At 37.2% G+C, this 24,984-nt stretch overlaps 1 protein-coding gene across 1 annotated transcript in view; it reads right to left on the bottom strand.

Moving 5' to 3' along the window:
• Positions 1-5,652: 5,652 nt before the first annotated feature.
• The window catches only part of Rsrc1 (arginine and serine rich coiled-coil 1), a 304,871-nt gene continuing 285,539 nt past the window's right edge, over positions 5,653-24,984 (bottom strand). Inside the window, exons 8-10 of the mRNA XM_051199552.1 lie at positions 12,947-13,053; positions 6,604-6,756; positions 5,653-6,018 (exon numbers count right to left, since the gene is read on the bottom strand). Of these exons, the coding sequence (XP_051055509.1) occupies positions 5,926-6,018; positions 6,604-6,756; positions 12,947-13,053 (353 nt within the window). The 3' untranslated portion in view covers positions 5,653-5,925. The remainder of the gene's footprint in view (positions 6,019-6,603; positions 6,757-12,946; positions 13,054-24,984) is intronic.

Raw genomic sequence — 24,984 nt, 5'->3', positions numbered from 1 at the left:
ATTCATTGTGCTGGTATTTGAAAAAACATTTATGTTTTAAAAAAGTTTCAATGCAAATTATGCAATGAAAGCCTGGGAAAATATGAGACTAATGAGATGCTTGCTCAAAGTCTAGAGTCACTGTCAGTAGGCACAGAATTCAGAAGAGAAGGTACCATGTATCTTGTACTTCATGGGAGCAAAACTTTGTAGGGTTAGAGACATTGGATATATAAATCAGAGAAAATAAACTAAATTTGTTGTAAAGTCTATGTTTTTATACTTGTTACAATGAGCTTAAGAAATTTATTTTATTACATTTTCTGTGTATTTTTGGTGGTGAAGCTTGAAACCATAGCCTGCACTCCATCACAATGATGGTTAACCTAATTGTCAATTTAACTAGCTAGAGAAGTATCTAAGATTTCACAAACCTTTAGATGTATCTCCAAGCATGTATCCAGAAAGGACTAACTGAGGAAGACCTCTGAATGTGGTTGTCATCATCCCACAGGCTCAGTAACATGAATAGTCAAAAACAGAAAGGTTCTCAACCTGTGGGATGTAACCCCTTTGGGAAACCTGTCTCTAAAAATGTTTACATTATAATTCAAAAGTAGCAAAATTACAGTCATGATGTAGCAACAAAAAATAATTTTATAACTGGAGTCACCACAAATCTTCATTAGGAAGATTGAGAGTCACTGTCCTATAAGGTGAGGAAAGAAAACACCTTGCTAGTGCCAGGCATACACTGCGCTTCCTGCTAACTACCATATAATTTATTTTGCCATGTTCTGCTGTCATGATGGACTGAAACCTTCATACCTAGAAGAAATAGAAAAATTTCCATCCTATAAGCTGCTTTCCTTAGGGATTTTTATCCCAGCAATAAGAAATGAACATAAATACCCTGTCCCCAATCGAACAGTATAAATAAACAGACAGCTAATAAGATTTGCTATTTGAAATGGGAAATTTTTGTGCAGCCCATAAAGATGGCTGCACTCCATCTTGGCACAAGGGCAGAGTTCAAAGCTGTCAGCAAGTCACAAGACTTAAAGGTCAAAGGTATGGCTAAAGAAGAATGTTTCGGCTTGCCATCTTAGTCTAAATAACAACAGACCTGAATCTGAGGTGCGGCTACTCCTGGCTGTCAAGGCTAAGGAAGGAGAAGTTGAATCTAAGGTATGGCTACTCCTGACCTCAAGGCTAGGGAACAAGAAGTTAGAGCTAAGGTGTGGTTACTGAACCCTTGGAATGAGGAAGAAAAAAGTCTGTTCCATATACATGGTACTGTGTTACACATTTTGGTTATGGTATATAAGAGTGGCAAAAAAATAAACTCGCGTCATTTTAGTATTGACTGATCTGCCCTCCTGATCTTTATTCTGTCTCTGTCTTTCTTTATTATCTATAGCTAGCCTTTCCCTTATCCACACTCCCCCACTCAGGTATGCACTTGGGGCCGCTGGACTGGCTCTGATTGCAGGCCCCCAAAGACGGCTCCCAACAGGGAGGACAGGTTCTGGGTGGGGTGGTGTGTGGGTCAGAGTACTAGACCTGAACAAGGGGGAGCTCATGGATCCCCAGACTGATAGTTTGGAAACCAGCATTATACCAACTCAGACCCCATGAACATAGGTCTCAGTTAAAAAGCCTGGGCAGTATAAGGGGCCTCTAATATTGGGACCACGATGTATCCCTGGTGCTGTAAGGATGGAAAAATACAGCCTAACTCTCCAATGACCCCAGGAAGCAAGAAGTTTAAAAATACTAAATACCTTAAATTCCAGACCCTGTCCTCAACCAGTAAATAAGTGAAAGGTCACACTCCTTGTTGCTTATCTGACTTTGTAAACTGCTTGTGAAACCACCGCCCCAGTGACCTAACCTAACTGCAATTTGTTACCCCACCTAGGAGTCCACACAAATGCAGACCTCCAGGGCTATAGAAAACTGATTGGTCTATAAAGCGTGGGCTTGGATGGTTTAAATTGATTGGTCCGCACCGTGCAGGCTCTGGATGCTATGAGATGATTGGTTTAGGATGTGCGGGCTTTGTTGTAAACCCATAACAGCTGTCTCAATTCTGTACTCAGGGTCCTCAGTCCTCCACCCCTGCATGGTGTATGACTGGATCCCAGTGCACTTGGGATAAACCAGACCTCATGCAGTTTGCATCAAGACCGCTTCTCGTGAGTGATTTAGGGTGTCACCTTTTCTGAATGGGAGCGTGAAGGTCCACGCTCTGTTGGTCTTTCAGTGCAGGAAAAGGACTTTGGGAGCACATTCCCCATGGAGGGATACTCCCTTAACCTAGAGGCGCATGACTTGACAGATTTTGATGATCCCTCCTGGAAGGCATCACCCTCCCTGTGGAGTGGAGGGGGATGGGATGGGAGTGGGGGGGACATGGGAGGAAGAGAGGGAGGGAGGGGGAACTGGGATCGATATGTAAAATAATAAAAATAAAAAAATGTATAATACAAGAAAAAAGAATGGGGATTTTTCATAATTAAAACAAAAAACAAAAACAAAACAAAACAAACAAAAAACAGTTGTGATCCCTGTGTCAAACATTGGGTCAAATTCTGGGGTAAAATGATAGCAAAAGCAGTTTTGAAATATATTATGTCTGGACATTTTATTTGGTTTAGGAAAAAAAAACTGCCACAAATTGGAGCATAAATATTAAAAGTCCATCTTCATGGCAAAGGTTAAGATAATGCCCAACCCACAGTATTCTTTACCTATGGTTTATTCTTGATCTCTTGTAAAGCCTTGAGTAGGCTTGTTATAAAGAAAGAGAACAGGATTTCCCACAAGTGAGTCCAAGAATAAGTTTTGTTAGGATAGTATTTAATAGTTATCTGGTCATTTCACCAAAACATTTTTGATTGATGTCCAAACCAAAAACTTTGGGAAAGAACTAACCACTGGCAAAAGAATTGGGGAAGCTTCCAGTCTCCCAAAGTCATTTTTGGGAGGGATAAACAGCAGCTGTGAGCTGGAGGCGCCATCTTGAACTGTTTTCATTCAGACTAATTTCTTTCTTTTTTTTTCGTAACTCAGTCTTCTCTCCTGTGTTAGATTTCTTATATTATTTCCATGTCTGGGCTTTGTAGCTAAACCTCACTGACACACCTTGTGTATGTTTAAAGGTCCCTATAGTGTACCGAGAATAAACTAAGCACTCAAAATAATATTCACAAATAAATTGGTAAATATGATCATGAAGAAGTTCTGGATTCCTTTTGACAGAACAGAACCAAGAACAGATCCAAGTACAAAGAAACACACATCAGCCGGAGGACAGCTTTTAAACTATTACCCATGCAACTGCTTATTCTGTATTTCAAAAATGCTCCCCAAGCCAAAATGTTCACTTGGGCTAAGTAAAGTACTTTTCTATGAACATTTTTAATGCTATTCCTTCCACAAAACAAAACAAAACCAAACCACATCAAAGCAGGAAGGTCATTTATTAATATCCTCACTTTACATGCTAGAGAGGATGCTCAAGCCAAGTAGGTAAATGACCTAAAATACTCTGTCCCCTCATCATTTGGGCCTTCTCATCAACAGTGAGTGCCAGAAACATTGTTCTTAGTCTATTCTTTCTAACAATGTACCTAGTGCAGGGAATAAACACCTAACATGCATTAGCGCCCATCATTTGCTAGGAATCCTTTTTCAATGCACTTAAGGTCACATATAAGGCAAATTATTATCATTAATCAAGTAACATGAAAAGGATTGTTGTGTTTTACAAGCTTATTATCTTGGGATATTAAAGATGGCCAGGCTGCATCATCCAGCTTGAGTCTGGAAATGCTTTTGAAATGTCCTATGAAGTCTCTTCATTAAATCTGATTTGGCTTCTGTGGTCATATTGTAGTTTTAGAAGGAAATGAAATTAATGACATACCAAAGTGAAGGGAGGAGGTATTCACTGAGTTCTTTAGGACCAAGTTTATTTGTTCACTGAAAACAACAAACTTCAACTTGATTTTCTTTCCACAAAGCATTTATCTTTAAAATACAAACTCATTCTAATTCAAGCATCTGTTTTTGGTATATCTGTTATCAAGGAATATGAATGGAAGGTATATTATAAAGTAGGTCATAGTATCTTCATTGATGTACAGATGGGGAGACTCAAGCATATTGAGACTCCCTATGGCCAATTGAAAACCTATATCCTTTCATAGACATATATTTCCTAAGAGGGTGAGAATATAGTTACAGTTTACATATTATACAAAGAACTAAAAAGCAAAATATTTCAGAAACATTAATCCATTCTGAAACCACTACTGTATATCCGTGTATCTGCATCAACAACTACACAGAACTGACTTCATACTGGCCATGTTTAATTATAGAGCTGAGGGAGACAGCCTCTACTAAAATGTTTTCATAAAAAAGGAAATGTATTCATAAAAGCAAGCATTTAAAACAAAGTTCTGCACAACACTTGCAACTGAGTGTAAATACTTCAACTTTTTCATTTTTTTAACAGAGCCAAGAATTTCTGTAGTACTACAGTATGAAAAAGATGGAATCAAAATGTCCTATGTAAATCTCAAGGAGTTTCCATAACTGTCTTAAGCTCTAGTTCTCATAGAGACCTTTGAAAGTAAGCAGAGAAAAATAGAATAAGGAAGTATTTGTGCCAGGGGTTGAAATCCAATTTTGTACAGCAAGGACCCAAGTCTTTTCTCTAGTCTATTTGCTATGGCTTGTAGTGAGTTCTGTTGCTCAACCACTAGAGAAAGGAATTCTACACACAGCACATGATGCTTCCTCAGGAGGGAACAGAAACTGGCTAAGCAAGAATGGTGTGAGAGCTCTTATTTCTCAGAAATGGTTTTTCATCATAGGTATCTGGTTAATCAAATAGGTCTAGCACAGTTGTTAAGGTTTGGATATGAAGTGTCTTCCCAAGGCTGAAATGTTTAAGGATTGGATCCCCACTGGTGGTGTTACTGGGGGAGTTACTGAATCATATGAGTTATAACTTTGTCAATGGATTAATGCTTAAGCCCACAGCTTAATGGGTGGCCAGGAGGGAGGGAGCACACTAGGAGCAGGTGAGTGGAGTGTATCTCCCAAGGTAGGGTACAATGTGACCTTAGCTCCTTCCTGTCTCTTTGCTTCCTGACATCCAATAGGGAGGCTTTCCTGTGCCTTGCCCTCTTGCTGTATTTCTGCCTGCCATAGATCTGAAAGCAGTGGAACCAGCTGACCATGGGCTGAATCTTCTCAAGCCATAGACGAAAGCCTTTCCTCTGAAGTTATGCCAGGCCTTTCGGTCACAGCAATGGAAAGTGACTAATATAATGGGCATGTGATTTCCAAAGAAAAGGACTGGTTTTCCTTTGTTTAACTGACTTCAAAACTGGTTTCAAAAGAGCACAAATTGATTTCTAATTAAAATATTTTCAGACAAGGCTTCACCATGTAGTTCAAGATGTCTCAACATTTGCTGTGTATTGTAGACTGGAGTTGAGATCCTCCTGCCTAAGCCTCTAGAGGACTAGGATTAGAGGGTTGACATTACACTTGGCCCAAGAGAAGTTTTAGCAGAAAATGTTGCCTTCAAATCTGACATGGTCATTGCTTAGATTTCATAAAAGGGTGAAAAACATAACTTTGTAAAAACCATAATGAGAAACACTACTGAATATTTATTTACTTCATCAATGACATTTTTGTGATTAGCTTTATTAACAGGATAATGTTCATGCACTCATACCTTTTATAATAGATTCACTATTCACAATGTTTGATTTGAGTCAACAAATATTCAGTTGAACACGAGGGAAGAAATGAGATTTTCTTTCTATGTAATTGGCTAAATTATTTTGAGTAAAAGTTAATATTTGTATTTAAAAACCACAATTTTCAAGACTTCTGTCATTTCAACCATAAGTCTCTTCCTCAAGCCACAGGACTGCCCATTAATCTTTCTTGACGGAGGGCAATTAATCTCTTGAACCACTTTTCTTCAGCTTCAGCTTTTTCAATAAATAACTACAGTAAAAGAAAGGAGAAGGAACGTTACTGTGTGTCAGTAGCTCAGAACTGATGTTACATAACACAAATCATTCTGATAGAATGAAGACTCCCGGAATAGCAGTGTATACTGCTTAACCCTTGAGGGCCATGTCACTGCTTAACCCATCCACTGTGAGTTAGCACTCAGCAATAGTGGATTCACTGGCTGGCTGTTTCACAACCTATGTTTGTGAGTTTATTTCTTACCATGTTCCTGAGGACATGTGTGTAAAGACATTATCAGTGTGTAAAGACAGGAAAGTATGATGTTAGTGATATTTCACAGCTGAAAAACTAGAACTGAGCTAGCATTAGAACTTCTATTGTCAGTTAAACAAAGGAAAACCATTTTCCTTTTTGACCATTTTTCTTAAGTATAGAATTGTTCTGTAGACAACACCAGACTCAAATATACGTAAACAATCCTAAGGCCTGAGCAGCTGCCCATTTGTAGCAAAGAGAAGCCATGAACCCTTTCCTGCATGTCTTTCTAGTGTCAGAACAAAGTGATGACTGCTTGGGTGACTCAGTGAGCAGATTCATCAGGTTTAAGGGTCTCACATTTGGATGTGCTAGAGAATTGTCATCTTGGTACTTGATAGCCGTGGGGATGCTGTCAGGGTCTATTTCCTTTCCAGTGCTGGGCGGGTCAGCAGCTACTGATGTTGGTCCTGATGCTGGAGTCGCATGCTTCACTTCACATGGTTCTACAGACTGAAAATGCAGCACAGAAATCTAAGCATGATACACATTTAGAAGTTGGGTTTCATGACATCTAATATTGAACAATAATTGCTCTGTAGTAAGTCTCCTCTGAGATGATGTTCATCTCAAAAGGTTCCACATTCCTGAATGAGGAAAAAATTGTTACTCAAAAATACAAATACAAGTGTGGAGGGAATTTTTTTTCATTTCCTATGACCAGTGTGCTTTTCTTAGGAAATCAGTGTATAGACTTATACAATTGAAATATACTCACATGCAGACACACATACACATGCATATACACATATTTGGTGTCTAAATTATAATAATAAAAACATTACAATATACCTCTAATATTTGGTTGGCCTCAGGTATAAAGACAAATCCAAAAGTTAACCTTAAAATGCATATCTATCTCTGCTAGCTATAATTTACATAGCATACTATGGGTTTTAGCATATTTGCAAAATTATAAAACAGTTATCACGATGTACTTTATAATATCTTCATTATTTCTTCCAACATTCCATGTCTCTTAGTAATCACTCCTTATTTCTTTCAACCTCTCGATGACAGCTTTTTTTATTCTGGATATTCTAGTTTTCTGGACACTCTGTGTAAAGGATGCATGCACTAAGTGGTTTTCTGTGGCTGGTTCTTTCATTGAGCCTAGTATTTTAAAGAATCACACATGTTATAGTATACCAGTACTTTATTTTTTGTAGTTGCTAAAAAATATTCCATTGTATGGATCTGCACACATTGATTTGTGCATCATCTATTGCTGGCCTTATAGGGTATCTTTAAGATTACTTAAATATCTTGAAATAAATGTTTTAAAAAAGGAACATCACATTATATAAGAATAAAACTAAATATGTCACTTTTTTTGCAAACTACATGCAGTGTTTTTTTGCAAATGACATGCCATGGCTGCCCACACATTGTTGTAAGTGCTGGGAACACAAAGACTGAGAAATCATTGTTCCTTTGAGGAATAAGTGGCATGTACTGATTCAGGTAAACTTCAATTTTCCCTGACAGAGGAGGTGGCCTGAGGAGTGACTGATAAGCAGTAAGGTTTTGGGGATTATATGAAATGAATTGGATAAGAATCTGAAGTGAAAATTTACACACTGCTTGGTAAGTCCCAGATACAAAGGGAGAATAAACTAGAAAAGGGCTGGTGAGTTTCGTTGTTGACTGAATGAACAGATTATAAACACATATATAAAAATAAATGCATAATGATTAATAATAGTATACTCCAGCAAGAAATAAATAAGAATGAAGGGGACTGGAGAGGTGAGTCTAGTTTCAATCCGATGCCTAGGCACATTATTTTTTATTTAGGAGGTAAATTTAAGACCTGAAGAATATGAACAGCTAGACATATGGAGAGAAAAGAAGAGAATGCTTTAGTCATAGGGAGCAGTGTGTACAACTTGAAAGAAGAAACATCAGCAGGGAGGCCAGAGTCGATAGTGTACAGTTACACCCTTGATGGCTGCTTGCTAAACCCAGCCACACCTCTACTCAGCACCAGTGCAGGAAACTGGTTCCAGGCAGAAGGGCCAGGAACTGGGAGAATCATACTTTGCTTCACTCATCATAAGGTTTACTTTTGTGCTACCTAATGTCAGAAACCTGAAAACTGCTCCATACATCTTTTCTAGTTCTGTAACTGTTTTGGTAGAAGGGAAAGTCCTTATATGGTGGTCAGTAGCCAGTTCCTACATGTATGTGCATGCATGTTAAAGCTAAAGTGCAACACTTGGTGCTGTTTCCCAGATGTTTCTTGATAAAGGGTCTCTTGACAGGCCTGGTGCTCACCAAACAGGCTAAGCCTGGTGGTCAATGATGGAAGGGACCCTACCTGTCTCTGCCTCCCCCAGTGCTGGGATTACAAGCACATCACTACACTTTTATATGAGGTTCTGGAGATGGAACCCAGGTACTCATACTTACATGACAAGCACCTGATGTATTCAACCATCCCTTCATCTCAATGTACTCAACCATTCCTTCATCCTGATGCACTTAACCATCCATCCCTTCATCCTGATGCACTTAACCATCCCTTCATCTTGATGTACTCAACCATCCAATAAGAACTAATGCATAATGGTAAGATTCATTCATTGTTTTAGCATTTATTTGATTCAAGCATGAATTCATTTTCATGCTAAAGAAAGTTGGTCTGTATGCATAAATGACTTTTATTCTTTTATAAACAAAATGTCCCTGAAGGCTATATTTCTGGGAAGTCATCAAACAAGAGCAGAAATGATTACAAACTAGAGAAATCTATGCTACAAATTGTTTCCAAATGAAGGTATCCTTTTGGAACACTAAACCAAATAATTAATGACATTCATGTGAACCACAACATTAACTTTTATATATAGGCATTAAAGAGAAATATTTATTAAATTTTATTTGGTGTTTTCTTATATTTTATAGTCATTTCACCCCCCTACCATGCTATCCAGATTTCAAATATTTGTATATCTCTGATCTACTGGGCCTAGAAGGTACATGGCCCTAGAAATAAAGTTACGATACACATTTTATGAAATTGTGTTAAAGGCAAGCCCAATATTCTGCACAGGGAATTAAATAAGACTCAATAAATCAATTTTTGGTAGTCCATGTTTCCTCATAAAAACTTTGTACCCCAGTATGTTCCCACAGTACTTTGGCAGGAGATGCTGACCACACGTTGAACTGCCTTGAAAAGATGCGGTGAAGCTGTGGATTTTCTCTCTTCAGAGATAACATTCTTATTATAGAGGTCAATAAATCTCATGCTGATTTTTCCTATCCGTGTTAACCATTGTGTGTGTTCCAGCATGTGTGCCAGTATATATGCGTGGAAGCTGGGTGCGAACATAGAGTCCTGCTCTATCACTCTACGCCTTATTCCGTTGAGACAGGGTCTCTCACTGATTCTGGAGCTAGGCTGGCTGCCAGGAGGACCCAGTGACACTCCTATTTCTGCCCCACAGCATACGTGTGGTCACACTTGGCTTATTTATTTATTTATTTTTGGTATTCCCCCCTCTGTGTGCTGGGATCTAAACACTTATCTTCATGCTTGCGTTTGCAAGAGCTCTTGTGCTTCAAGTCATTTCTTCAGCTGCAACATTTAAAAAAAGTATAAATATACATGTAAATTAAAACTATCAATAAAGTTAGGATTGGAGCATGGGAGTTGTAGAATGGTTGAACATGGTTGTAAAATCAGTAGTTGCTCCTTAGTTAAGTGACAGAAGAAAATTGTGGCTCAACAGAAAAAACAAAACAAAACAAAACAAACAAACCAAAAACAAACAAACAAACAAACAAACAAAAAAAAAACCAAAACCAGAAGGACTGACTTTGTGCAATTCTGCCACCTGGTGGTATACTTGCAAAATACTTTCCTAATCTTCCAAGTTAACACAAATGCCCATGTGATATAGGGTTATTTACTCTCCTTTTGAACACTGGAGGATTATCTGTCAAACACACCAGTCTTAACGCTAAATAATTGGTAACAAGTCTATGTGGAACACACTCTGAAAACAAGCTATATCTTGGTATCTAAAGTTAATGATATATCAAGGATCTATCACATTCCCTAAGTACTTGGGTAAGGTTTCAGAGTTAAACTAGGAAAATAAGTATGTATTGTAAGATAGCCACAGTGTCTTGAATGTTATTGCTAATAGACATTTCTTCCTGGTGACAGTTCTCTGCCTTAATTAGTGGACTTAACTCCTAAGGAAATCGACACCAATTGAGAGGGATGCTAGCATGGATAGCCTTTTTTAGAGGCAAACTTTGTAAGAGCACAAACTGTCCAGAAGAGACAGATGTGGAAACTTGGGTCCTGGGTGATTTAGTCCCCAAGAGAATTAATCTTTGCTATGCAGCAAGGATAGCCCATCATGTCTCCCCAGGACCTGGATGAAATAGTACTCAGGATAATTTACTTCTCTTTGCTAAGTAATCTCCTCATAAATAATTCATCTTCTTAGGCATCCTGAATCCTGGCCCTCTACTGCAGACACAGACATTTCAGACTAGAAAGCGATGCCACTTTCTAAGCTAATAAATTGTCCCTCATTTTATGTTTCAGTGGAGTATAAATTTATTCTTGTTAGCCCATCATTGCTCCTCTGAGTATCTCAGAGTGTAGTTCCTAATAACAGTCATGTGCTAGATGGCTACAACTCTACAGTGTATTCATGGGGGAATGCCATCTCCTTAGGCTCCAGCATGGCCTCTGTTAATACTAATCCTTACCAGGTTTGCTTTCTTGAAGGAAAACATGAATTAAAAGTAACTATAAAGGGAAACCAGATAGGAAAGAGTCACAGGACAAAACCCAGTCCACAGACTCTAGATGAGTATTTTTTACAGGAAAACTTGCTCATTGATTGTAAGAATATCCAATAAGATTTGAGAATCCACAATGAATTTCAGAAAATATATACAGGGCTAAACCTTCAAATAAATATATTCTTTTAGGCAAACGTATTTATACTATGCAAGATTAAGATATTGAACAGAATGGCCATATATGTATATCTAATGCCCATTTCATAGCTGTAATTTCTAGGAATTGTGATGATGCACTTCTAAAAGTTCAAATGCAGTAAACACAGTAACAACCCAGGGCTATGGGTTATCCAAAGGTATCTAGTCCTGTACCTGACATACATCATACACTCAACTCATGTCTTTGCATGTCAGGTTAATAAACGTGAAGAAGATTTTGTTTAAAAGACAGAAAGCTCCTTGTACTTTTGGGCATAATTTAGATTGCTACAATATTTTTAGAGGGTAACCTTTGAAACATTAAATAATGTAAACTTGAACAAGTAACTTCATCTTATTAAAAACATGTAATATTCCAAAACATAACTACTTAGAAATCTGCTATCAAGAAAAAATAAATGATTATTACATCTATCATTATTATGTTAAACAGTCTTACTACATTTTCACTTTAGAAGTGCAATGTAGTAGAAGACTTTGAAGTGGAAACTGCAGCCAGCTATTACTTCACTATATATCTGCTACAAAAAGACACATGCATTTCTTATGTCATCTGTTCCTACTAAAGGTATACAAATTCTTAGGAGCAGTATTATTAACAAGTGAAAGAATAAGTGAAAAATTCAACAGAAATGAAATGCATTCAAAACTTTTTACTGAAGTTGAATAAATGACACACATCTCGGCAAAGACCAAAGACAGAGTCTTCTATTTGAGTAACAGCTTTATCATTTAAAGTCATTTCCCAATATCTACCTAGGAATAACAATTCAAAAAGGGCACACAGACATTTGTAAAAAAACAAAAAACAAACAAAAAACAAAAAACACAAAACCCAAACAACAATAACAACAACAACAACAAAAACAAAAACAAAAAAACAAAAACCAAACACAGGGCAGTGGTGCTACATGCCTTTAATCCCAGCACTTGGGGGGCAGACACAGGGGGATCTCTGTGAGTTCTAGGATAGGCACCAAAGCTACAGAGAAACAGTCTTAAACCACCCCCAAACTTCCTCTCCAGAAAACAACCTTCCATACTCCAGCAAACAAGCATGTTTATATTAATGTAATGGACATTACAGCTACAGAATCATAGTGACATCTTAGTTTTTTTGATAAACACTAAAATAAAAATGGTGCCAGATCCATGTTTACAGATTTTATATAAGTAGGTTGGGCTGATTCTCATTGACTCCTTCTCTCACCAGCATGACTGACATTTGGAGTTCTAATTGGTCTAAATAATGAAAACCTGGAGTCAGATATAGAGGGAAATGCTGAGAGAACAGAGAGAAGGGGTAAGCCAAAACCACCTTTACCTCATTCACTTCCCAGCAGAAAAGGAGTTTCAGTTTCTTCCCACTTATATCCTCTCTCTGCCCAGCCATCTCACTTCCTGTTTCCTCCCACTCATCTCACTTCTGCTCTGTCTGCATGAACCTCCAGACCTCTACCATTAGCTAGTAGCAAGCTCCATCCTCTGATCTTCAGACAAGCTTTATTTGTACAAGCAAGATATCACCACAGACATTCTCTCCCTCATTCATCTGCCAATTGGAGGAAGCACTCACATCTAAGAAATCCATTAATAAAGCCTCTCTTCAGTGGGAACCCAAAGACTTACGCATTATGTTCTTGTGGAAACTTACTGTTTTGACTTCTTTACTTGATCTGAATGTCTGCTGAATAAAAGAATCACTTTCGATGGCTTCAATTTCTTTTACCCTTTTCACTTGTTCTACCAGGGTGGCTTGGTCTGAAAAAGAACAGTGTTAGTGAACAAGCTTGTTCATTATACTCATGCTCGGTTCTTTCTTTTAAATTAAATTAAGCTACAGGAAGTATTTTCCCCTTGGATTTCAAAAATAAAATATGACTAGAAACTAAGACTCCCATCTAAAATCTAAAATTTACTGAGGAAGCATTGCTATTATGATTATTGGTAATCTAAGCAATTTTGTGGGAAGGCCTTTTCCTCTACAAACATTTTATTATGGAAATACACAAAAAGGCATGAGAGGACAATATATTCAACCATAACCATCACCCAATTTTTAAAATCACCAACATTTTGTTATTGTTAGTCTACTGACTCTCATTCTCAATACATTTTGGGATGGAGACCTGGAATATGTAGAAACAAATCCAAGAGGGAGGGCATACATAGTATGAAAAATAACAAAAAACTTCAGACCATGTACTGTTCCCCCAAATATTTTAAAGCTCACCTTTAACAGATTAAGGCTTGACACCAATAATGATGATGTTATCATAACACTGTTTGTCAGGACTCAAATTACCACTAATTAAATATAATCTGCATGCTCCACATTTAATTTTCACTGGTTTAAAAGATGTCTTCCTGCAGTAGGTTTATTTGGACAAGATATAAACAAGTATTCACATTACACCTGCTTGATGGTAGGGATTTTCAGGCTCTGTCCAAAGAGCCTAACACCCCTCCCTTTCATTGTCACTTATTTATTGAGGAAAGTGAATTACTTATTTCATAGTTCTCTGCCTTCTGGATCTGTCTGGATTTAACCTCTTGATGTTATCCAATATGTTCTTCTATCATCCATTATTTGTGCAGATCAGTACAGAGACCTGACTCCATTACCATTTAATTAATTTTGATCAAAAATATATTATTTGACATTTGGAGAGATGTCTCAGGTTCTTGCAAATGTCCTGGGTTCAGTTCCCAGTACCAACCTGGCAGCTCACAAACACCCATAATACCAGTTCCAGGGGATCTGAGGTACTCTTCTGGCTCTTGCATGCATCAGGCATGCATGTGGTACACAGACATACATGCAGACACAAATACACATAAGATAAAAATAAATAAATAAACCTTCAAAACTTATGATTGGCACTGTCGTGTAATTTTTGTTAAATTAAATCAGGAAGCCCTTTGACAGCCTGTTGTGATGTTCAGACTGATCAATGGGTCCAAGGTAATGAGTCATTCTGATCTTTCCATTGTAAAGTTCTTATTCATCAATCTTTCAATTAATACTTGTAGTAACATCAATGTTTGCATCTTAAATAAATTATTTCACTAGAAGCTATAAAATAGTAATTTTTCTTGTATTCACTAGTTCTGATTGTTTTACCCTGGGGAACATTCTCTCCTTAGCTGTTGGTGACTGAAAAACAGCCTCTATCGTGGGGTCATAAAAGTATTTCCTCTCTAAAATTATGGGTGTGAGTGCAGGAACACATATGTGTACCACGGCACGTATGTGGAGGCCAGAGTACAACTCCTGGGAGTTGGTTTTCTCCTTCCACTGTGGGACTGAGAGAATGAACTGGGTCACCAGGTTTGTGTGGTAAGCACTCTTATGCACAGAGCCATCTCACTGGCCCTGGTTTCTTTTCCTTATTTAGTATTTTTGGTCTAAAGGTGACCAAGATGCTATTATTAGCTCACAATAATATGTAAATAGTTTTAATCCATGGCAAGTGCTTTCTTTTATTTTGATGCTCAAATTGCTTCAATTCTGGGTAGCTTGCCCTATTGTGTGAGTCCCTAGTAGTGAAGGCATGCTAAGATGTTGGAGGCTTATCTGATACAGTTCCTGTCCCTCAGGTGAAACTATGCATGCACTTTGCTTGCTACAAAGTCCAGACTCCTGCCAGCAGGAGAAGACAGCAGAGTCAATGATCTGGGAATTTGAACTGTTCATCATTGCTGAACTGCCATTGCTTTTCAGTTTTTTAATGTGCTGGGAAGAAAAGACATCCTAAGAGATAAATTCTAATATGAATCCATGCTGACAAATATAAATTAAATTAGCAATTGCGATTTAAGTGATTTTATAGCCAAGCATCTTCTCATATGCTAAAATGTTCAGCATTAACAATGCTGTCAAAAGTACTCACTCTCCTCTGAGGTATGCATTAGAATAAAAAATAAAATGGCAACAATTACTACAAAGCACAGGTATTAATACATTTTTGAATTCTTGGATCGCATATCAAATGTTCTGCACATCACATATTTACATTGCAATTCATAACAGTAGCAAAATATACTATAAAGTAGCAACAAAATAGGTTAGGGGTCAGCACACATGAAGAATTTGTGGAAAAGGGTCACAGCTGAAGGAAGGTTGACAACCACTGCTCTAAAGTCACTTGAAATACTTCTCTATTTAATTGATCTATGAGTTAAATAGGGTTATTTATTTTCGTAAGTTTTTGATTTTTAGTCTTGTTTTGTGATTAACATCTGTTTTCATACTGTGGTGGAGCTCTAGGTTAAAATTTAAGACATGACCATTCAGAGACTTAGATTGCTTTTCCTATCCCAGGTCCTGAGTTCTTCCCCCATTCCAAAGATAATTACTTTTATTAGGTCTGGATTTAGCTTCCACTACAAGCATTTATTTCTATGTCTTCTTACTGTATGACACTAGCATACTACATTCCTCTTGACTTCCGATATATGCAGTGCAACTCACTACAGCTTAGAGCTTTCTTTCCCCTATTTTACAGCTACACGGTTATCATCTACTTATAGTTTCAGGATGATGGTTTTATGAATGCTCAATTGACGGCTGACTTATAGTTTTCTTTTATAGTTAACGTAAGACGCAACCTTCCGGTGTCACTTCTTAGTTATGTTTATGTTTTTCCCCCATGCTAGCTGGGCAAAAAATTACATGCTTGCCATGGAAACTTTCTCTTGACAGTGGTACCAACACAAAGCTGAACCAGAAGCTATTGCATCCTCAGTTAAGGCAGCTCAATTTTTTTTTTTTTTTTATTTAGACTTTACAGATAATGGTTGAGCTTAGGTGATCTGTATGAAAGCAGCTTTTGCATTCCAGCAGCCCTGGCATGAATGTTCAGACGCTGTTACAGAGAGAAACATAAGGAATATTAAGAATCCATAAAAATAGTGTCTTAAAAACGTTTGTCCCAACTTTCAGCCAACACAGATTATAGTTGTGTAGTCCTGTGCAAGCATCCATTTACTTAGGGGGAAGACCATCCTCCCATCTGAGCCCAGTGTCCTCTCTGAGAAGTCATGTGTGGAATGCTTGGAAGCAACAGCATTTGCAGCCAACTTCCCATTATTGGAGGAACATATTTCCCTGTATAAACCCACACACTGTCAAAGTGTTACAGAACAGCAAATAGCTCCCTTTGCTTTAGTATAAAAGGTTCTCTAGATTTTAATTATGTGATGTACTGAGCATATGAAATGAGCAATTCTTTGTCTAGCTAATGTATTAATATTAATGCACCCCATACTAATGTGTATTTTTTTAAGATTTCATGCATATGAAGAGAGCTATATTATAGAAAAATAACAAAAAATGGAATACCATCTTTAATATCTCCTTGAAAACATTTTTTTTTCTTGAATTCAGGATTTACCAGGATTATTTACTATCATAAATCCTCAACAAGAAGCCCTTATTTCTAACTTCAGGATGATGTCTCCCATGTATCAGCTGCTGGGTCTCTTGGATTTTTTTCTCTAACTGTCTAACATATTCTCTCATTTGGATTTGCAAAGCACATCATTAGTATTAAATGTCAGAGGTGAACTGAGAAACAGTACTGATCTCTAAAGCTTGTAGTGTTTGTAGCTTTAAATTTGGAAATACAACCAGTGCATAATACAAATAAATGTGGTATCACAGAACCCAGCCAAAGGGCCAGTATGCTTATTAAAATAGCACTGTAGAAATTACAAAAGAGAGAAAAAAGATTAGAGAAAATGGAACATTATCTTTGTCCTTTAAGAAAAAAATCACCTCGGGACTAACAAGGTGACAGGGCAGAGAGGAGAAAGCCAGCTTGCCTGATTTACAATGTGAAAACAAACTACACGGCTTTCATCTTTTAATGCTGAATCCAAACTCAGCAACAATGATGCTTAAATTAAAAATTGGAAGATGCCTGGGAGAAGTAAAATTTCTGCTTCATAATAATAGTTCAGCTCTATAATATCTGAAAACAATAACCATAAATATATTAAATTGTTCCATATTCAAAATTCTAGTATAAATGTCTACAAATATAAGTCTTGGGCATAACCTTGCAGTTTTAGGAAGCAAAATGAAACACACCAATAGCATATACCATGCCATTCTGAGTTCAGGTTCTTTGTTACATGCCATTAAAAAATTTCTGCATCAATTTAAGATTAACAAAATATGACTTAAAGGAGTTACTTCTTGCATGCTTACATGAATGCATTTAAAGCATCATTATCAGCCAAAAGAAAAACAAAAATTATTGGATGCCTCACTTCATGGAGATGAGTTAGGGACATTGTGGGTTCAAGGTTTGACTGGGCTGCACAGTGAGTATAAGGCCAGCTTGAGTCTCAGTCCACAAGGAAGGCTGAGGAAGGTCTGTAGGTGTAGCGTAGGGACAGAGTTCTGCCCTCCCTGAATTCAGTTGTCAGCATGGGGAAAAAAGTTACTAGAAGAATAAAAATAATGTTTAAAAATCTCAGCATGGGAAACAGGAAGGAAACACAGCCATTAATTAGCACTTAGTGATTTTTACAAGTATGTTATTGGTTAGTACAATAACTTCTTTGTTGATCAGATGTCATGGAAGAGATATAAACACACACACACACACACACACACACGCACGCACGCACACACACAGACAGAGACAGACAGAGATCAATCATTCTAAGACAAAAATACCAATTATTAGTATTAACTAATTTTGGAGAAAGTAATTTTGGTGAGGTGTGGTGGCCAATCCCAGCACTCGGGAGGCAGAAGTAGGTGGATCTCTATGAGTTTGAGGCCAGCCTGCTCTACAGAGTTAGTTCCTGGACAGCTAGGCCTATACAGAGATACTACGTTTCATACAAACACATAAAGAAACAAAAAACGTAATTTTGACCTTTTTGTAATAAAGTAACATGTTTTTGCTTTGATTTTATTAAAAATAAACTCTCATACTTGAAGTTATTAATGATTTCATGTTATAATAGCATTTACAAAGTTTTCTTTTAGAATATCTCCAATTATTAAAAAATTCAAACTGTGAAATAGAAGTCTAATGAAAATTTTTCATTTCATTTGAAAATACAAAATTTTAGTCTATATTTAAATTTTTGATTGAAGACAAATGAGGGTGGGTACTGTCTCCTCTAACAGCAGTACCAAATTATGAACAGCAGATGGCACTATTGCCCAAGATGTCATATTGGGATAAGTCCAACTGGTATTTCAAAGATACCTTAAAGACATGCAAAGAGCTCATCTTCAACTGGTTCCTTCCAGTTATTAATATTTTATGAACCTATCCAAAGTTAAAATGCATTTTATTTTAACAAAGAATTTGGTCCAGTTGGTCTAGGTTATTGAGTTATTTGATATGATATTGTTCCAGGAAAAAACAATACTCCTAAAAAAAAAAAATCTATGAATAATACAAAGGATTACCCTATTTTCAGATTAAATTGAGTCGGATATTAACTAAGAATAGAAAATATTCATGAACACACAGTTTTAAACAAAACAACAATGTCTGTACTCTTAAAGCATTTCCAAATGCTTTACCAGAATTAAAAAAACTAAAAAGAAAACATAAAGTTGGTTAATAAATAAAACTTGTAGGCAAATGAAATTAGAATTTTAAAATTATTAAGCTAATTTCTTATGAAAATAAAATTTAATGAACACAGTTATTGCTTTCCTTTTTAAGACAATTTATCTTGTTGCTTTATATAAACTATTATAAAAAAGTTGCAAAAAAAATCACACACCATAATTATCCAGAACCAAAGACTACAGAATGCAATGAAATTCAGTACAATTATAATAGCTACTTAGAATGGAAACTGGTGTAAGCTTCACACTGGATTTTATACTTTCACCATTGAATATATTTTTATGTACTTATATATTACCAAACCAATGTATCTTCAATGTTTCTTTTAAAAAGCATACACTGCAAACCTATCCAGTCTTAACATTTAAAGACTGTTCATAAAACATACAAACATACTCCTGGAAACAAATCTCCAGAAATTATGTCTACAAAGAACCTGAAAAATCAGAAAACTCCTTAGGTAGAAAAGGTCTTGTCTAGGTTTCTGGAAGCTCACACTGTGAACAGAGTCCTAAGGGAAGCAGAGGGCCCTCACATGTTTTCACAAGCACTCCTTGGACGGGGTCCAGCATGAGCCCACCTCATATCAAACTGTTTACTACAGTGGGTTAAGAGAAGTAATTTCAGTATGACTATACTAGTAAAGAAGAATTTCAATTAAACTTTATAATAACAAGTGACTGGGACAGCAGGCCACCATATTTCATAAAAACACAATCTTCCCTCAGTTCCTCTCACCTACAAAGTTTGCATGTGTGCATATCTCCTGTCATTGGAGGCCATGTCTAACACCTGTGCTATGGTGATGCTGTCTCTTGCCACTGGTGTGAAAAGAGGCTTCTTTCATAATTCACCAGCATCTGTGAACATAATTAATGTTCACAATCTCTGTGTGAGTGGCAGCTCTGTCTCCCCAGTTAGGAGACAAAATGTCTCTGTACTACCTTCAGAGCTTAATGGAAGGTGTGTAGTAGTATTAAGCGAACAATTAGTATATATTTGTTGAATAACTGAAAATTAAAGGCATTCAAAGCATCAAAAATAAAATCTTGGGTAAGTGACAACTTACACATTTTAACACAAACACTTCAATGTTTTTTTTAAGTGTTTAAGCATTTTGTGTAGTGGTCTTTTGCCTGCATGCATGTCTGTGCACATGAATAAATGAATGGGTTCACGGAGTCCAGGAGTATTAGATTCCCGAGAGCTGGAGTTACAGAGGATTGTTGCCTCTCTCTGGATGCTGGGAATTGAACTGGTCCTCTTGAAGACAGCCAGTGCTTTTAACCACTGAACTATCTCTTCAGCAACTTAAGAGATAGTTTTAGGAGTTGTGGGTTAGACTTCCTGTGTTAAACTTTCTCTGCCACTTACAAGCTGTTGTAGCCTTGGGCAAATGGTACATGCTGTGCAGGTCTCAGCTCTCTTATGGTGTGGGGATGGTAATGGGCTACATATCTCAGGAAAAGCAAGAGATTCCGGATCTGAGCACATTCAACACACCAACCATTGTTCTGCACACCTGGGTTTAGAAACTGAATGTTCCTCTCAGAGAAAGACAAATAAAAAGCAAGTAAGGTGCCTCATGATACTATGGAAAACGGAGCAGAATGGGGGCCCAAGAGGAGCTAGGGGAGCTATGTTAGGTGGGGGAACCAGGGAAGAACACTCTGACACCCTGACATTTAAGCAGAGAAAGATGACATGAAAAAGTGATACACCTGTGACAGTACAAGGTCCGTGGATCATTAACTGCACCCGCAGATAGACGAGTGCTATCATAGTAACATGCTCACTGCTGTTCAGCTCTGGCACTAAACATGCCGAAGCTACCAACCTGCTTTGAACCCAACCAGGCTGTAGCTGGCTTTGGTTCACTCACCCAGTGATGTGCACTTGTAGTGTGACAGGCAAGACTACAAGAAAGAATAGAGAACAGGAGCACAAGAGGGCAGACCCCATACAGTTTTATGTGTCCTGGTCACACAGTGGACCAGGCAGTGGGGTCAATGGGGAGGCTACTCTATTGTCACAGCTGCCTGGATCCAGTGATTTGAGATAGAGGGGATTTTGCCATTTCCTATGGCATGCTCTACCTCAAGTGACTGAATCTGTGTTTAAAGAAAATCTGCTGTAATCTAATGGCACAAAACATTTGCTCCAGTTAGTATTGTGATGCCTTTCTAGTGAGAGACACGATGGAGGCTAAGTTTTCATTTAAATGGCCACATGTACTATTCTGGCTAGATTTAACGCACTTTGGGCTAATTATTTCACACATGATCTTATTTACCCATTATAACTGCTGTGGTAGCATTACTATTTTCACTGCAAGATGAGAAGCTGAAGGCTATCAGTAATACAACCAAGGCCATGTAGCTAGGTGGTGGCAGAACTGGGGTCCAATCCCTGACCTGTGGTCCATTCATTGTTTCTAAACTGAATTACTTACCCATCTTACACCAAGCAATATTTTCCCCCTTACTCCATCCATTTACCAGAAATAACAAATATACATGGGATTGGACTTATTCTGCATTCTAATGCTTATGCAGAAGAGATGTACAAACAGTTCTGCTCTGCTGGCATTATCTTGACATGGATTACAGAAGTGTATTTTTAGAATCTTCTACATTTAACATTTTTGAAAGAATTATTATGTCATATAAAACCTTTGTAACAAACAATAATAAAAAATAGTTTCTGAAAACCTAGAATTTCCCACTTAAGCCTACAAATAACCCAAACAGGAAACATTTTCACTTTAGGTCTGGTTCTTGATATACTGTGCAACAACTGCTTCTAAGAAAAAAAAAAAAAAACCCACAATATCCATGAATTTGGCTGCTAAGCAGTCCAACTATAAAGTCTATTTATGCTTGTTCAAGATATGTTAAACCTGGTGAGTAGTCAAGTTTACTTTAATTCAATAATAGGAAACAATCATTCCAATAGAACTAAGGCTGTTGGAGTTTTCTATTACATGAGATAGAAGAAAGGCATGTAACTTGAAGACCCCAGATTAGTAGATCAGAATAAGGAACCTGTAGTTACTGTCTGCTGTCCATTTTAATTCCAGAATTGTTATTGACTCTAATTAAAATTCTGTAGATGAGAGAGCTGAATGTTTCTAAGGAACTCGGAATGAATGCTGTCTGCCAGCCATCTCCAACACCCTATAACCACACACAGCCCGCCTGTCAGGAGAGCTGGTGCAGACATCTCAGGGCACACCACATTTGTCACTGTGGCTAATATCAGAGATACGCAGCTCTTTTTTCTTAGCACACAAAAGCAAGATATGTAATTCAATGCTCAATTTACCCTTGTCTCACAGGAGATTTTTCCCCGCTAATTGATAGAAATTAAGCCATTAATCAAGCCACTAGCCATCATTCAAACCAGGGAAGATGAATACAAACTTTCATCATAACCACCTTCCCCATTTTAGTGTTCATTAGCATTAATTTTTAATGCAATTATGCTATTCTTTTACGCTGAGCTCATAAATTACTGCTCTTTTGTTGCTGGCTGGCCTTGTAAAATCCAAACTAATGCTTTGTGCTCTGATCTTAAAGGCAATTACTAGGTTCTTCTATCTTTTATATCTTTGCATTCTCAATAACCTTTATATATAACTAATATCCATGAGTGACTGTGCCTGTTTTCTTAATGCCTTAATATAAATCTTGATATATATATATATATGCATAGTCAAATACAGCTATAATAAACACAGACACATATCACATACATTATAAAATACATGTATTCATATAAAAATAAGATCTCACAAATTCATACTGACATTTAAGTTCAAATAATTTTGTGATTTAAGATAAAAATGCAGTGTATTATTGTATCACAGTTACACCTTTCATACAAATTAGGGAAAACAGGAATATTAATAATTGCTGATCAAACATTTACATGAACAACTACTAAAACAGAATAACTTAAGCTTCAAGATCTTTAGGTTCACTGCTTAGGGTAACTGTCTTAGGTTAAATATGTATATTTTTATTTATTTTTGTGTTGCTGAGGATCAAATCTAGGGTCTTGTGTATAACAGGCAAGTTCTTGTCCACTGAGCTACACCTCCAATTTTAAATATTCATTTAAAAAAATGTAGAACTTGAAAAAAACAATGAGACAGAGGTGAAGAGTAATAGAAGACTAAAAGATTCATTTATCCAAAGGTATGTTTGCAAAAAGTACCTCTGGGGCTTTATATTTTGTAAAGGGCAAGTTCTGGATTTTTAGGAGATCATGATAAAATGAAGACAGGTTTTTCAGAAGAAACGTTGAGCCTACACGTAACATATGCACTTAATTCTCTGTCTCCAATAAGGCAACAGGACACACTTGTGTCCCACCCTCTACAGCACTAGTGATGCTTTACTCTCGTGTGCAAAGAATATAAAAATAACAATTTCTTGCTTGCCCGAGTTTTGCAGCAATGCCTTTGTCTCTGTTTGCAAGTCATACTCTGCATGCACTAAGACTAATGAATTGACTGAGGAGATGTTGGGAGCTCTGGTATTGGTGTCAGCCGTTTCAGCTCAGAATCACACAGCTGCAAAGCTCCCCCAGCACTGCTGAGGCTGAAGTAGGCCTTGAGAAGCCTACTCAAGAGTTGACTAAAATAAACATTTGAATTGTTAACTTCTTAAGGCAGAAGGGTTATGATGGTGGCTGGATTTTGTTTTATATTTTTTTTCACTGACCAGTTCGTAGTTTTCAATTTTAATAAATAAAAAAGTCTTATCTGGATCAGGAGCAGTGAGGATAAGGACAGGCTAGTAGTATCTGGGATGTCTTTATGGCAGAAGTAGGTACTTAACATATTTGTATTTGAACACCAAAGCAGTCAGAAGAAAGCTATGAATTCTAACACACTTTAATTTATATAAGCATGCTATATTGGACCTAGAGACTTAGAGGAAACAGTCACAATGTCAAGTTATGCCTTAGTGAAGCTTATTTTAAAGTTATAATTTTAAGTATTTATTGTTGGTATTTCTCTTAAGGTTACATTATAGCAAAACACTCTGTTTAAGGGGGAAAAACATAGCATGCTCTTCCATTTGTTACCATCCTTCTGTCTCTGAGATACTAAAAATATATATAAAACCTCAAACTATATAGATAATCCCATATAATCATAAGTATTCATCATGAAATATTATCAGAGATGCAACCACTTAGTGTACTAGGGGAATCATGTAAATGAAATAAAAGACTGAAAAATGGCTTAAACTTCCAAGTGGGGAACATTATTTATTGCTAAAGTTACAAATCTGACAGATGGAAAGACATGTTATAAACAGAAAGTCCCTATACTTACTCATTATTCTGCCAGCTCCCACTTTGGCAAAGCTAAACCTGGGTATCACTATGATCAAGATACACAACATCTTCCCTGTCACCAAAAGCGAATCTGCCTCTCTATCCTGACCTGAGTCATCACAGACCTGCTTTCTGCAGCTAGAGTCTGCAATGTCTACAATTTGACATAAATGGCATATCAGAGTTCTTCCACTGTGCATGCTTTTAAGATAAAACCACACTATTTTTTTTTAAATAGTGTTTTAGTGTGTTCTTTTAGTGATGGCAGACTAGAATTGTTTCCACTTGCTTATCCATCAGTGGATATAAGCCGTTTCTGGTTTCGTGTAATATAGTTACCAAAATATTCATGGACAAACTTTTCTTTTTTTACTTTCTAAAACAATCTCACTTTACACACCAATCCCAGTTCCTTCTCCTGCTCCCATCACCTTCACCCCCCCCCCCATCCACTCCTCAGAGAGGGTGAGACCTCCCATGGGAACCAACAAAGTCTGTCTCATTATTGAGGCAGGACCAAGGCCCTCCCCACGGTATTCAGGCTGGGCAAGGTATATCTCCAGAAGGAACGGGCTCCAAAAAGCTAGTTCATGTACTAGGGATAAATACTGGTTCCCTGGTTAGTGACCCCACAAACTGTCCAAGCTACCTGGCACCCACATTTAGAGGGTCTACGTGAGTCTTATGCAGGTTCCCCAGATGATGGACAAACTTTTCTAAGGAATTTAAATTTTAT

Source organism: Phodopus roborovskii, unplaced genomic scaffold, assembly GCF_943737965.1.
Source record: "Phodopus roborovskii unplaced genomic scaffold, PHOROB, whole genome shotgun sequence".
NCBI lineage: Eukaryota > Metazoa > Chordata > Mammalia > Rodentia > Cricetidae > Phodopus > Phodopus roborovskii.
The sequence above is the reverse complement of the archived record's forward strand: the minus strand, read 5'-3'. Positions and strand labels throughout refer to the sequence as shown.